The 16,810-nt window shown below is 39.8% G+C and overlaps 1 protein-coding gene across 1 annotated transcript in view; it reads right to left on the bottom strand.

Annotated features, from left to right (window-relative positions):
* The window catches only part of EXT2 (exostosin glycosyltransferase 2), a 70,719-nt gene extending 55,057 nt beyond the window's left edge, over nt 1-15,662 (bottom strand). The window contains 7 exon segments of the mRNA XM_039730970.1: nt 2,202-2,295; nt 3,167-3,306; nt 6,610-6,805; nt 8,739-8,852; nt 13,593-13,682; nt 13,854-14,413; nt 15,590-15,662. Coding sequence (XP_039586904.1) covers nt 2,202-2,295; nt 3,167-3,306; nt 6,610-6,805; nt 8,739-8,852; nt 13,593-13,682; nt 13,854-14,389 — 1,170 coding nt within the window. The 5' untranslated portion in view covers nt 14,390-14,413; nt 15,590-15,662.
* Between the last annotated feature and the right edge of the window lie 1,148 nt (nt 15,663-16,810).

Below are 16,810 nucleotides of genomic sequence, written 5' to 3'. Positions count from 1 at the left end.
AGTCATCAATAAAGAAAACTGTCAAGCAAACATTTACAGTAATATTTGTTTTAATTTTAACGTTTTCCAAATAAGGATAAGAATTCTATCATAAGACAACCACTGAAACCAATGCAGTTGGACAGCAAGGCTCCAATCCCACAAAGGTTATCAGACCCAAAAAGTCTGATAAATGCATGCTTCGGCAAGGAGAAATTAAGAGCAGGGATTTGTTCTATTTGCCTAGAAAAATATGATCTCAACCATATATGTCAGGTTACTGGTAGTCCACACAGTTCCAGTCATTAAGTACTTTTCACCATACTAGATGGCTGGAACACAGAGCACCTATCAGCAAGGGAATTTCAGAGACACACAGGTATTTTGCCTTGTAAATAAGGCTGACATGAAATGAAGGGCATGAAATGTATGGATAACATGTTTAGGTATCCTCAATACACAAACAGAAATAATTCACAAAGATGAAAGACCCACCTTGTGATTTCATCCTGTTACTTTCACAATCAAAACACACAATAAAAGCAACGAGATGTGAGAAGGAGCTTTAGAAAAACACAACACACCTTCAGTCAATAGAATCACATTTTCCAATGATGTTCAGTGATGTTTTAACCCAGTGACAATGACTATTGCAAACCACGTATAATCCAACAAAATTCACTCTGAACAGAGACTATATTTGTTATGAGCACTAAAATATAATCTAAGTTAATTTTATAGAGTTACATGTAATATAGATAATGTATATATCATCCAAATTAAGGGGGTTATTGTTGGTTTGCTTAGTTCTGAATGTTTAGGGGGTTTGCTCTTTTGTCTTTATTTTGTTGGCTTTTTTTCTTTTACAGATGAGTTGCCTGATTTCATACTTTAGTGTTTAAGATGTCCATAATGTCATGTGCATTGTCCATAGCTGGAGAACACTGTCCTGAAATGATTATTTTACATTATCAGTGAAATAGTCAACAAGAAAGTTATTGCACACTTTGACAGAATATTATTATCAGTTTTAAAGCTTTATTAGGCAAAACTCCCTAGTGTTGACATCTCCAAACCAAAAATCACATCTCTAGGAGTTGTAACACCAAGGTTACTTTCTCACCTCCTGGTTTTGTTGGCACATTTGTGCAGGCCCCATCAAAATGGTTCATTTGAGTGAAGGCATTAAAGAGAAAGGAGACCCCTGATGGCTGCTGTGGTATTTGCAGACTCAGAACAGAGTGAAGTGAAGCTGGCAACAGAATTTAGGCGTGAAAGATATTTACATCTACATTTAAGTCTATTTTCTCCCCATATATCAGTATTTATGTACACTGTGCAGCTTTCAGCATTGCCTAAGGAGAAATAACTAAAGTGTTGTAGGCTACATTCTAAAAAAATGTCTTGGGTCACTTTTTACAAAGGCCATGCAAAGGACCACTTTGTCACTAAGGTTGTGTAAGGGAATTTCAGACACTTGACTTCACAATTCTTGCAGAAATTGGACTTGAAAAGTCCAATTCACACACCTTGAACAGTCACTTGAAATCAGATAGTTAACTTTTTCCTTAAAAACCCAGCCCTTACTTCCTCTATGATTTTCCTGGTGAGGAACTGAAGCAGTGATAAGAGTACCATCTTACCGTATAACAGTATATGCTCAGGTACAATAAGATGTCAAGGATGAAATATCCTAGATACAAGTGTACATTACATGTTAATATCCTCTTTGCTGGCCTGACAGTTCATGGTCTCAGCTCTTGCAGCTATCAAACAAGAAAAATCTCTCTCAGAGGAATTGTCAATGTAGATAAAATATTTAAAATATTTTGGACTTAATGCTTCCCTCACATTTTAAGTGACTAAAATTTTTCTACAGACCAAAGCTTCCTTTGAAATAAACACAGACTCTTGAACTTTTTTACTACAATTTAAATACCATGTAGAAAAATTAAACACATATACGCCGTGATTTCATCAGAAATATGTTAATAGAGGTCAGTAGGCAATACACTCAGGGAGAGCTTCCATCCCACTGAAAAGTGATGGCAAATGCAGATGTTTAGCATAAAGAAAGAACAGGGTCAAATAATAAAAATATTAACATGAGAGTACAGTGGGTATTTCTGCATTCCACCAGCTTTCAGAGCAAGGCAGATGTATGAACCTACACTCCAACTGTAGAGCAAGGAAAGTAATTTGACCATGGTACATTGCTTTACCTGTCTTTGCATCTCTTCAATCTGTCGCTGGGGGATACTTTGCAGAATGCTGTACATTTCAGGCATCTTCTCTTCAGGGATGACAACAGAAGCCCTATAAGCAAAGAAAATAAAACATTTGGCAAGGTGAGAAGAAAGAAATTCTACATTGAAAGAAGTTTTCATTAAAAGACTGCTTTTCCACCCAGAATCTTGTGCTATTTTAACAAGACATATTCAAAAGACATAAGCAAAAAGAAGCAGTCTTTCAGTGTAACAAAATACTCCACAGAAGTTCCTTCCCAGCACCAGCCAGTCTGCCCACAGATAATGCCACCAAAGGCTGTAGACTGATCTGTCTGGACTATGGAAAGGACAGAGATTCAGAAATCCTGAATTCTCATCTCTGCATTGCCACTGACTTACTGTCAGCAGAGATTTTTGGAATAAACAAACAGTAACAGCATATACAGTGTTACACATAAAACACATAATTTTTGTACATATTATCCCTATCCCAAGATCATGTAACTGGGCAGAGTGCATAGAAAAATAATCTAAACTCCTAACAGTGTACTCCGTCACAAAGTAATGATATCTTTCCATTTCAGATAAACTTGGGAATCATGGTACAATACAGAGAATTAGCATTCCTGTGATGCAATATTTAGTATATATTTTCCTTAAAAGAGCCTGAATGGAGACCAGTCCTCACTGAATTCAAGCACAAGATTATACAGCAAATCTGTTTTAGAAAACTACTGGCTACAGGATAATCAAATGCTCTGTCATATCTGTCTCATTTACTTTCCTCTTCTCTTTTTGATACATAATAGACAAAGGGCAAAGACAGTGTGCATCTTACTCTGTAATTAATTCCCTGTAACCCACAGTACACTTGACTTATCACACAGATTTGATTCGAATCACTGAGGCAGTGAAGTATCTCAGGCAGTGGCTCAATGTACAACAGTGAGGGTACAGACCTCTTCCAGTCCAGAACCTCAGAGAAAGGTAAAATGTAGGAGTCAGCAATGATGACTGGGACACAGCCAGCTTGAAGAACATCACTCAGCACAGCCTGTCCCAGGCGGGCTCCACGTAGAACAACACAGAACGTAGACTCCTGTCAACAAATGGTATCCAAGACACAGATGAGGAAAAAAAAGGAAATGTTATATTTGCATTGTGTGTGTGTATGTATATGTGCATTATATTAAAAAAAAAACAAAAAAACAGGTCAAAAGGAAAACCGAGTTGCTCTGTGCAATGAACATATTCTGAATAATTAGCTAAAGTTGTAAAAGTATTTTGAATTATCTTCTAGAGGGTAGGAAAAATATCATAAGTGGAGGAATGAGAAATGGACTGGTAGGACAATTATGTGCTTTATTTTAATGGCCAAACTTTAGAATTCAGTTGAGAAAACTCAAGGATAAAAATAAGTTTAAAACATTTCAAAGGCTTGGCACAACAAGATGAGCAACAATTAAGATAAATTTATTTGAGTATAAACTGCATGGAGCCAACTTAATTTTCTTCTGTTATAAGGCAGCACAGCTCTATGGATAGCAGGGAAGTTTCAGATTTTGTATCTCAAGTCACTTGACGTGTTTGAAAGCATTTTCACATGCAAATTAAGAAATCAGGGGCTGGATAAAGCCCTTATAGGCTCCACAGTTACAGAAACTCCAGTTAGAGAACTCCAAGTATAAAGTAGTTAGCAGTTGCTCACAAGTTAAACAGTGATGTACCAAGTAATCTTTCCTAAGTGCAACAGCATTCAATGTGTCCCTCAGTTAACTGAGTAGCAGAATTAAGACCATACTTATTAGACCTCACAATAGCTATGATTTTGTAGGATTAGCAGGCATAATGGATACCAGGATTAGACTTTGACATCATATGCATAAATCAACTAAGAAATACTGATACATATAGAATTCAACACTTAGAGAAAAATAGCAAACTGCACAAATACAAAGCATGAAGTAACTGGCTAAGATTTCACTTTGAGAAGAGGGCATTCCCTACAAAAGAACAGACAAAGAAAGGTATTCGTGGGACAGAAATGTGGTACTGTTGATAAAACAAAACACTCCAGCCACAGGTAATATTACAGTCCAAAAAGACATACAAGTGAAGAGATCTGAAGGATTCGCTTACTCTTCACTGTAACAGAAGACCTCAGAGAGAGCAGGGTTCAGTCTTGGGCAATGCACCTCCAGTGGTAAGTAAAGGATGATTACTTACCTTGACAGTATAATCTACAAGGAAGGACTGACTCTATCAATGCTACTTATTCTGAAGGAATGGGCAGGAGGAAGGGAGCTTCAAAGATAAAAAAAGCTGTCACAGAGAAGAGTCTAATCCATTTACTCATGTCCACAACAACAAGACAAAATGCCATGAGTTCATGAGTTCAACCTCCAGCAGAGAGGACTTCTCGACTATGTTACACTCACCCCGTATTTAGGGATTTTGGTTCTCACTGCCACTGAGAAATCTTGCTACAGATTCAAGATCTCAAAATAAATGCTAGTAGAGTTCAGCTACACAACAGGGAAAATCCCAAGTCAGTATTATCCCTAAGTTTAAGAAAGAAAAATTATAAAAGTTGATACAGGGATTCCCACAGATAAGAAAACATTTTTCCAGCTTGTGTTCCATGGCCTGAAAAAAAAGAGCCAGAATGCTCAGCAGGGCAGCAAAACATCAAGATGGAACTAGGAAATACAAGAGGCTTTGCTGGCTCTTCACTTGTTTCCTGATGCAATCATAAGACCTGTGTTCATACCCACAGTGTACTAAGAGCCTTCAAAACGAGAAGCTTCCTGCAAACAGGAAGCATTAACAACCCAGAAGTCCAAGAGTCTGTCCAGTAAGACATCTGTAAAGGCAGTCCTGGAAAGGATGAACTGTGATCAAGTCCCCCTTCCCCCAATCTTAAGACAGGAAGAGAAGGAAAAGAAGGATGTGGGGAATGGAAGGAGCTGAGAAAATGAACACACATTTTAACCATTGACTCACTAGATCACACAGCAGCAGGTGGAAAAGACAAGTAAGGTCTGGGAGAGACAAAAAAGGAAGGAAAAAAAAGCCCAGATGTGGACACACATGCTCATCTGCCCAGATAACCATTCTTCCTGTCTAGACAAAGGTTACTATAAATACATCTCCTCACATCATCACTGTTATCAGCCAGACATTCCAAAGGGAAATGCAGGGGAAAGTATTTTAACAATCTCGGCATGTGCCAGCTCTCTTCTGAGTTATAAAATCATATATAGCAAGATATAGATACAGATTCCCTGACTTGCCAACCTTTAGCAATTCAGTCTGTATTTAAAGAAATAAAGCAAACAAGGTTTTTTTTATTCAAAGTTGAGGACTCACAGTGACCCTTTCCTCCCTCTCCTACTCCTCCACATGGAATTTTAAACAGATTTCCTACGAAACATAACAGGAGGGGTGGAAACTTTGCCTTTCCTCAGCTTGTTTGTTATTTCACCATCATTTGCTGAAGTTCAAAGACAGATTATATGCTGGTGGCCACAGACAGAGCACAGTGCCCTATGGCATAACTCACTTCACCACACTGCATGCCAAAGCACCTCTGCTAGTGAATTGCCAAGAGACACAGGGGTCTGAGAACACTATCTAGCTCTATCTTCACTGACACATCAAAAGGCCTCTGGAAGTTGGGCCAAGGCCATGAAACACATTTCACCTAGATGTTTTCATAGCTGCAAGCTGACAAGCCTTCTAGCACAGTCTGTCATATGTACACAGATAGTTTTGTACAATTTAACTACTAAGTTGCATACAACAAATGTAATCTGACTAACTCTACTTAAATGTAACACTCTTGCTGTTTAAAGTTTATCTTACTCTTCTATCCAATTGACAAAGTCATCTTCAGCTCCAAGCTTCATCTAGCAAGGCCTGGATTGTCATAGCTGAGAAATTAATTCCAAATTCATGCCTGATGAAAGCCCTTTTGTCTATTTTGGAAGGTGTAGATTCCAATATTCCTCTCCAGTTTTGAAGTGAGCAACTTTATCTGCCTCCTAAAGTTTTTCCTCCTTTCCTCCATTTTAGCATCTCATTGCTGCTGGACTTTGCAGTATCTTCTGTGTAATTTTTTTAAGTTTACATGACACTGTCTTGTGTTACTAAACCACCATGACCAGTCTCATATAAGCATAGTCTGCATCTAAGTTTGAGTACATAGTTTTTGGCCCTCGTAAAAATAAGGATAAAGTTAGGATATAATACTCAAGCTAACGTAACAAATTATGCAGTTTTAAAACCTATCCGCCACATTAATTAAATACAAGGAAGTACCCTACCACTGCTAAAGAGGAACAGATTCACAGCTAAGACAGACACCGCTAGGAAGAGGAGTCTGCAGGAGAGACAGCCTTACCTGAAGCACCTGAGGATAATCAAAGACTTGATTCTTGTAGCAGCGTTTGCGAACAGCAGGGACTCCATCTGACAGGTTTGAACATTTGTCCAGGACCAGCACTGACTCCCCATTCTCAGCCTGAAGAGCCTCCAACTCCAAGCGGTATTCTGGGTGCAGAGCCATCTGAGATGACAGAATGAAATACCTGCGAGGGCTGACAAACACAGCCAGGTCACCTGACAGCACAGCAACTTTACTTCCAAGATGCTCAAGAACACATTTTCTTCCATTCTGGAGAAGCAGAGCAAGATTAACTAAATGTGGACATGCTGCCAAGACCATATTTTCAGGCAGCACTGGAAAGGGTAATGATGAAACATAATTAAGTCTGGGAGAGTAACTGGCTCAACATTATTTACAATTCTGAATAAATTTGTACTTGGTAAGAGTGCTTATTACATTAGAATAGGCACTTGCATTATAACTTCTGTTATAAACTTAAAAGAAAGATTATTTAGCTGCATTTTAAATCAGCCTGCTACTGATGCCAGGATTGTACTTTTGTTCAGTGTTTGTGTACTAAAACAAAGTAGATAGGACACTGAGTGCTTCTAGTTTCTCCTCCCATATATGTTCTCATGAGTTTTAATTGAGAAAAGATGTTGAACTGACAACTCAGTATTTAGTATTTAGCTTATTTAGTCTTGATATGATGACAGCAGCAATAGCACAAGCTCATCTTTTTAACTGTGTTTCAGTTCTGTCCCTTGGGGCAATATAGAGAAAACATTTCCAAGGAAAAGTTGAAGGTCCATATGGTGTATATTGTCCCATACATTCTCAACTCCTACCATGCTCCAAAACCATAAATATTTAAAATGTGCTGAACATTTTAAATACTGACATGTTTAAAAACACTAATTAACACTGGAGGTAAACCATACAGGAATACAAGCTCAAATTAGAAGCTTGCTGCTTAAAAAAGTTATACTAATACTGGAAAATAGCATGGCATATAATTATTATACTCATCTACTTGGGTTTCCTTTTAAAAGAGGTCAGCTAAAGTCAGACTGCTCCAACCACTCCCCAGTGAAAGGAACACACATAGTGAGTGAGTGCCCTCATGCTGCCAAAAGAACACAGGAAGCACGAGCCCTGTACTTAGGGTTCCAGTTCTACTCCACGTGATGCTATCTTTAATTTACAGCTCTGAAAACACACAAACACACACACTTTATAAAGTCAGACCTCTCCTGCTGCTCTTCTCACCTCTTCTACTCATTTTCATGCTGGTCACTTTAGTTGCTCCAATTAACAGATGCATAGTATTTTTTTAAAACATTCTTTCTCACAAGTTTCCAGCTGCTACCAACTTGCTACCAGCAGAAGAGGATTTTAAGCAATCCAATTAAAAACGCAAATAAATCAAACCCCCTCAGCTGAGCTCTGTAAGAGGCCTTAAAAAAGGAAATAATGATACAGATGAGTGATAATAAATGCATACAACCAGCTAAAAAAAAGTAGGTTTGTTTGTGTACACATTTTAAAGCAAATTTTGTCTTGAAACTGTTATCACTCTGACACTCAAAATCTAGCTTATCAAACATTGCTACAAAAGAAAGAACATGCCATCTTCCAAGAAATAACACACAAACATAATATGATGAAATTATTTATCCCAAGCAAGTCTGGATTCTGGGTGGTGTGTCCTTGTCCCACCCCTCCTGCAAAAAGCAGTCGAGGCTGGGAACCCGTCTCACCAGTAACGCTGACTGGCCACTGGATGGCACTCCGGATACCAGGCTGCCCGACACAATTTAAAAAAATTAAAAAAACGGTTTTGAGAAACATAATCTCTTTACTGAACACAAGACTTACTTCTCTTATTCGGCCCAAAACCAGACACAGAGTTTATCTGACTACATGGACATGAACAATATAACTGCAACTGAACCAAGACCATCACCACTGGAACCATCAGCATTGAAAGCATCATCTATTTTAATGGCAACAGCCATTAAAAACAACTCTTACAACATTGCCCAAGCTCACCATAAAGATAGTAGCTATATTTATTTTCCATAATCATCAATATGAAATATGATAATGAATATACTTTGCCCAATTCATGGGAATTACTTTACCCTGGTCCTCTTTCTGGCAAATGTACTTCTCACAATGGGCTGTAAACAGGAATACTGACATCGTAGCCTTGCCGGTAAGTCCAAGTGGAAAAGCCTCCACCAGCCAACAGAGCTCTGGAAAATACAAGAAAGTAAGTTTAAACTGAGAATGTGTAACATTCAAACTCCGGTGATTCAGTGCTTGTCATTACCAGAACAAGAAGGCACGTGCTCTGACATAAGCTTTTCACTCAGCATTTGTCAGTGGCATGTTTTTATGCTGATTTTAGGTTGACTTTAGTTTTTGTCATCTTGGTTTACTGCTAAATTGAATCTAGTCACCAACAGAGTGCTTACAACTGTGTATGATCACTGAGGAATGGACCATTTTGCATTAATATAAGGAAATCTAATATATTGCTGTCATTGTTGCAATTTGCAAGCTTACATATCTTAAAACAATTTTAATCTGAAGAAATACATTCTGAATTATTTACACTAGTTAAGATATTCCTTGCTGCCTGTACTAAAATTGGGTATAGCACAACTTTCAAAGCTATATTTCAGATACAAATCACAGTACAGTAACAGTATTTTACCATCTAACAGTGATGCTGGATGCCTCAGGATGGAAAATAAGATGAAATTATTTGCAACTGTATTTTCAAAGTTATCATACTAGTGATATTTATTTCATTTTTATATTACACAAAAATTCTATAAACAGAAAACATGAAAACAAGAAATCTGTATGTCATGACACTAAGTTCCAACAGTAGAGGTTGCTTGCAACACTATATGCTAGAGAGCATGGGAATAATCAAGGACTGATAAATTAAAATGCAATTCAATCTTCCAATAGGATGACTTCTATTATGCCTTCTCCTAGATGGGACAACCTTTCACCATACAGAAGTGCTTTAAGAAACAGAAGACAACAATGTGTATAGAAGAAAGCAGTATATCACATACAATTCCAGAAGAAAAAAAGGTTTTCTACTATCTCCTATCACAAACCAAGCCTCTTTGAAATATGCCAGTAGAGGACAACAGTTTTTCTGTTGCCATTTCATGTCCAGTGACCAGGTGGCATCAGGAATACCTCATCCTAGTTCCAAAAGAATCTCAGATTCAGCTTCTTTTGTGAGACCTCTCAAAGAGCTTATCAAACTTTCTGTACTTTGTCACTCAACAGGAGGGTGTGCTATAGTTTTAGCTGCTTCTGGGATACTGGTTCTGCTTAAGGTACCATATTTCTTAATTCCAGTTGGTCTCTTCTCTGTGGAAAGGAGCAGGATACAAATACATTACTAGACAAGGCATTAAAGAAAGCATCTTGAGGAGCTGTACCCATTGTTGCAGCTATGATTACAGTGAGAAGCCTTACTGTCACAGTTCAAGTCAGAGCAGGCACAGGGCTCAGTAATCAGGACACACACAGAGGAACAAAAAGGCAACATGAGACTGGAAAGGGCACCAACAATCCATTAGCTAATATTCTTGTTTTCAGATATCACTGAATGAAATCCTTGGTAAGGTGTTTGGAGAAGCAGTTTTCCACAAATGTTAAACAAGAGATTACCATTCTACCAAATTATCACCCAAGATTTTTCCCATCAGAACAACACTCGGTATGTTGTACCTGTTCTAATCCCCATCAGATGCCCCACAGGATATTTCACTTCCTGCTCTGACCTGCAGCACAATTGTTGAGTGTTCAAACACTATGATCACACTTTGCCATAAATATGACTCTTCATTCAGAGCACAACCTCTGATAGGAACAAAAATCAACCTGAGAACCAGATGATAAATTAAGTACATGCTGAGTTTAGATTCCAAATAATTTCTAATTCCTTTCCAATGTCCCCCATTCCCCTGCTTTTGGTGACATGTACAACACTATGACTAGATCTCACAGTTGAAGCTGCATGTTCTATGTCTTATCCATATTAATTCAGTTACAAGTAGAGAGGAAAAAAATCGGCTTGAGTGTTACTGTTCTTGCACTTTATATCTCCCTTCTCTTTTTTACACCCCCTCCCCCCAGACTGGGAAACCAGAACCAGATTGTTTTAATAGGATCCAGTGAAAACACGACAGCACCTCATCAGCCTTGAGAAAGCAGGTGTGTGTCATGCAGGCTTTTACCTAAATAAATCCACAGGGAGCCAACACCAGTTAAGTAACTCCACTTGGATTTTCATTGTGCAGTGCATTAAGAGAGTAGGGATATTAACTCCTAATGTACTCAAAACAAATAATCTTTAAATTGCACTGATCAGCAAGGAATGACTGTCCCTGAGCAACTTTTCACCACTTTTCAAATATTGATCCTTCTTTCTCCCCATGAAGTGCTCCAGCTGGCCTGTATTCTAAATGTTTCTGTCCAACTGCCATCTGCAGTAGCTTTCTGCCAAACTTCACAAGTCACTGAACCCAATTCACGGACTGAAACAGAAATAAATAAAAAGTATCTTAGTTCATAAATTCAATTCTACAGCACCAGAATTTCTTTGCAAAAGAAATCCTTTCAACCTCATCATTGTACTGAATCCAACAGCACTAATTAATAGACAATATAGAGCTTATCTTTTAAGTTTTATGGCAGGAGATTACATATGTTATGGCAGCTAATACTAGCAACATAAACTCCATGCCCACAAGGCAAACTTTCACCTTTGAAACTATGGAATAAAGCACTTTTACACTGTCTTTGGAAATTAGATTTAAAGATTTAATAAACAAACAATCCCTTAGTGAAGTACCTTAGCCAAGAACTTTTCCAGATGTAAAATTATTATATAAGTGAACTGCACCCTGTGTATAAGGTCTTACTCTATCTGGATCAATACTCTGCAGCAAATTAGTGGAACACAAGTCTATTAAACTTCATGATCCATACAGTTCAACTGTGTATGATGTCTCAGACATGTGGACTAGAAGGCGGGCCACACTTCTCTGCAAATTTCACAAATATTACCTACGGATTTCACAAGTGATCCACAAATTCCCACAAATGCAGTCCTTCTGGAGTTGTCATGGCACAGTTCAGATAAGTCATTCAAAACCAACTGAACTCTGCCAGCATGCCTTTAGTTTGGCCAGCAGCTTCTCTCCCTGTGATGCTACAAACAACTGTCTTTCACACTTGGTTAACTAGCATTCCTAACACCTTTAGATAGTCTCAAATTAAGAAAACACACCCAATATTGCTTGTTCTATTAGACGTGAACTAAGAACTCCAAAAGTCTCCAAAATCATACTGAAAGCTCACACTGCATCACTCAGGCCTCTCCAGGACTAGGTCCACACTCCCTGCTTCTTTCACAGGCCCCTTGTCTTCATACCTGAGATCTGTAGAATAGGTTCTGTACATAAAACAGTCCAACTGCTGACTGCCTACAAAAAGGAATGTCCATTTCATTTCCATCCCAAGCACTGTTACTGCCCCTCTTATGTATTACAGCTCATGATGATACAGCTGTGGACTGAGTCAGACTGGCAAACTACAATAGCTGAATGCCAAAAAACACTTTCGTTTTTTACTTAAATTACTCAGTTTCCCATGTTACCATGACAAATACTTAGGAGAAACACCTACCAAAATAATAGGTTTCCTGCCTGCTAAGCCAAGGCACGCAAGGCCAAATGTAAAGGGAGATTTGACATCAAAAAGTAAAAATAAAGAGTTCTGTAGCATATCTACTACTTTCAGCTAATAAATTCAGTTCTTTGATAGACACGTGTATCCATAAACATGCAGACCATTCCACTGTCAAGTGAAAATTCTCCTTAAGTATAAATGTAAGATAACAAATGCAAGTATTTACTGACAGATTAACAGGCTTGTTTACTTGAGACTGATGCTTGACTGCCCTCTCCAGGCCAACCCACACATACAATATTTTTCATACAGAGAAGGAAAAAACTAAAGCCTTATTTCACAGTGATGTAATTATAATGAGCAAATTTACTCTTTAAACGTGCAGAAAAAAATTTGTTCTGGTACTGGAGGATGTTTTAAATTGTCTTTGCTGAAAAGAAATCAAGATACACTTCACAGACAACCATCTTAGCAAAGATCTCAAAAATCTCAGGCAAGATTTTATTGACATTTGGCAGAAGAAAGTTAACTTTGACCTTCAGGAAAAGCACTGGTTACAATGGACCTAACTCAGCAGAACTAAGCACACACAGGCTGACATATTAGACACATCTTCACCAACAGTATCACCTTCCTCTTATTCCAATTCTCTTTGCATTACAACCTCCTTTCCTCTTCCAAAACTAAACTATCCTGCAATTGAAAATTGAGATCAGAATGTATGCCTTTTAAGTTCCTGGCAAATACTTTTAAAGCACACTTGCCAGAGAATAACTAAGAGGATTTGTTCAATTACTAATAAAGTCTAATTATTAAGATAACAAAAACCATTGAAATTCAGCATAGTTTTGTCAAGCAGAGCAGCTGCTTTAAAATGTCCTTGAAGCATGTGACTTCTATTAGAAAGCTGCTGCTACAATCATCTTTGAATTTCTAATTTGCATCAAATGGGACATTCTGTAAAGCATTCATAATCAGTTATGCACCAGATCAAGATTCGCCACCCTTACAGCAAGTCCAAGAGTTAAAAGCAAACTATCAGCCACATCCCTTATAAATTTAAGGATGGGGCTAAACTGTCAAATTTCAAAAGTAAATACCTCTTCTATACAAGGCTTTATTTTCCCTTTTTGAGAAGCAAGCAAGTCATAGTCTATCTTTGCAAAGTTTAAGGAGCACATCCTTTGCTACCAACTGCTCTTCTGAGCTTGTTGCTTCATTAGTGGCGCTTAAACCCAGATCTGTCCATCCGACAGCACAACACATACCTATCTCTAGGAACATCCAGGGCAGTGTTATAATCTGGTGGCCCTCCAGGCAGCATATTGAAGAGCAAATGATTTGTACCTCGATCCCACCTACAGCAAAAGAAGAAACAAACTGCAATTAGGAAGGTGTTCTCTGCATAGAGACAAGTTCTGTCAAAGCCTAGTGCTGGCATTAACTCACTGCGTTCTCCCCTCCTGCATTAGACTCACTTTTTTCACTTTGTGTCCTTTACATTCACACACTGAAGTTCCAGCACATACCTGGATAACTGTGCCAAAGCCTGAGCTGTCTCTTTGATACGGAGGGCATTCTGATTGAGGACATCTATGGATGGCACAAAAAGACAGGCCCGGTTGACATCGTCCGTGTAGAATTCACTGTCAGAGATGGCTGTCAGCAGCTCATTGTACTCCCTGGAAATGGTGTTGCTCACCAACGTCCCATATTCATCCACATACTTTTTCAGTGAATAGATGTACACCTTGATTTTGTTCTTGGGATTGAAGCCACATCTATAGACATCGAAGCAGGTGTGCATCCTGCAGCTGAGGTCTCCCCGCTCAGGAATGGGGCTATCAGCAGGCAGCTTGACCACAGGCACATCATGGACGCTGCGCTTTTCAACTGTCCAGTCGCTGGATGATTCAATGGAGTGAGGCCAGAACTGGAACATTCCTGTGGCAATTAGGCCAAGCAGAACTATGGAAAAGAGAGTGATGTAATAGATGCGATGCTTGGTTTTCATCCTTGGGATGAGGGCTGGACCCCGGGTGTTATATTTGGCTGAGGCACACATAATGGCACCGATTATCTCTTGTCACTACAAAATAGAGAGAGAGGTTTTAGGATGAACTCTACAAGAGATACACAGTTATCACAATGCAGGAAACACGCAGTTACTCCTTTCAGGAAAGAGTCTTTGCCTCAGCAGATTGTAGTAGGCTTTCTTAGATGCTCATGAGTCCCACTGGAACGCAGGATGCCAACCGGGTCTGCCAGTCAGCAGGCACCAACTGAGGCTGATCTGTTGGGCCTGGCTGTAATGAAACCATGTGGGCCAATTAACAATCACAAGCCAGAAAAAGGCACAGAGAGAGGGAGAGGAAATCTCAGATGCTGCAGAAGTCGCGAGGCTTCATAGGTCCCACTACACCTACAACAAAGCATATTCAGAGGCAATGCCAATTAAAAAACAAATTGCTTATCTACAGGAGAAGAGAAACAACTTGGAAACCTACAAAGGGCTTATAAGACAGCATCACACAATACTCAGGACCATGATGCTGTTTCTAAGGTAAAGGTGCTTCTACACTGACTTTCATAGGAGCCCCACCATATCTGATTAGAATGATGGCAAACTACTTCTGGCAAGAAAAACGAATTATTTTGTCATCTTTGTAAACATGCCTTGTGGGGCATAAAAGTGTTCTGTGAGCTGCCACTGCAGCCACACTGAGAAAAGCATTTAAATAGTTCACTACAGCCTGAACTACAGGTGAAATGAAAAATGTGACATAATATAAAGTACCACAAACTACTGTCATCTTTGATCTTTCTTACAAGCTCCTACACAAAGGACTGTGGTTCCTGCAAAAGCAATTTACATTAACTACAGACTGAAAAATCGGCAAGCAACAACTTGCTTAGGTTTTCAACTAAAACTTTCATAATAAGTAAATTCAGCCTGTACTCTCCATAATGAGAGCTTTTTGAGAGTAGTAAACATGTTTTCCAGAAAAAGAATGTGAACAGTATAATTATGTGTTGTTCTTTTGGAAAAATGGAATGTTTTCTTGGTTTGTGAGCTAGAAAGAAACTTAGACATGTCAATTGTCCAGCAGACAACAAATATTAATAAAATAAGCATAAATGAACAAAAGAAGCATTGATTTAATTATTAATTAAATGGTGCAACAAATTCAATTATGCTTATTTTGTGTTCTTAACAAAAGACTGTTAGGATGGGGTGGCTAATGCATAACTTGACTGTACTTACACACAGTAGCACTAAAATAATCTCAGATGCTAAAAACCACTCCACTTTTAACGGCTCTTCCCATCAATTTATGTCCACAATCTGACTCTGGAGGAAGCTTCTAAAATCTCCTGTACAAGGCAATACACGTGTCATGCTGTTATCAGGACAGAAGGCAGAATGCTACATTACAATCAGCTTCATAACTAAAACCTTCCCACATGCTTCCGACTGTAAACCACGTCCTGTATTCCTCCTTCCTGCCACAGCACCAGAACCAGCTATGCGATGACACTCTGCAGCGAGCGCTTCAGTCAGGGGCAGCTCCGTCCAGCCCTGAGCGCGGCTGGAACACCAATGCCTCAATGGAAGGCACCTCTCCATCCATGCCAACATTCCCTCCTAGACAGCACACAGCCCACCGGGACAGCTGCACGCACGGCACCTGCAGCGCTGAAAGCAGCGGCAGCAACGCAGCACACAGACAGGCGGCAACAGCACGACGGGGCGCAGGGCCGAGAGACGGGACGGGACGGGCCCAAGCCAGCCCGGAACCCGGCCGGCAGGAGCCGGGCCGCCACCCCGCTGCGGCTCCCGCAGCTCCTGCTCTCCCGCCCGCCCACCGGGCCGGGCTGGGCCGCGCCGTCGGCACTCACTCGCTCCGCACGCGCGGCCGCCGGCCCAGCGCCCCCTGGCGGCGGGAGGGCGGGAGCGCAGCGGGGCCGGCCCGCAGGGTGTTCCCGGCAGGAATCGGAGCTTCTCCCGGGAGCGGGCACGGGGGGCACACCAGCGATCATCTGCCTGTGCAAAACTTGTACCGATGAACCAGCCTGGTCTCCAGCACATTTGTATTCTTGGCTCGCTTGCCTCCAGTCCTGTGTGCCTTTCCAAAGCTGTACTGGGCTTTCTCATTGACCAAGCATCTTTGGGTCATTTGTCACTTTCTGCTGGATCATGCTACTTCAGTAAGGAAATATCCCAAATCTACACCTTCCCCAAACCCTTCATAAGAGTAACTGGAAGTATCTTCTAACAGAAGATAGAGGACAAATTTGTTGCACAAAACTCCAGCCATGTGGGAGTCAGGAACACTGCATTCATTCCCAAAAATGGGAGCTGATTTGGTCTGTAACCCCACACACCTACACAAAAAGGCAAAATAGAAAACAACAACAAAACCAAACCAAACAAAAAACACTCAAGTAGGTAAGAACATAGAATGGTTTGAGTTGAAAGAGGCCA

This window comes from Passer montanus, unplaced genomic scaffold, assembly GCF_014805655.1.
Source record: "Passer montanus isolate IOZ18808 unplaced genomic scaffold, ASM1480565v1 scaffold75, whole genome shotgun sequence".
Classification (NCBI taxonomy): Eukaryota; Metazoa; Chordata; class Aves; order Passeriformes; family Passeridae; genus Passer; species Passer montanus.
The sequence above is the reverse complement of the archived record's forward strand: the minus strand, read 5'-3'. Positions and strand labels throughout refer to the sequence as shown.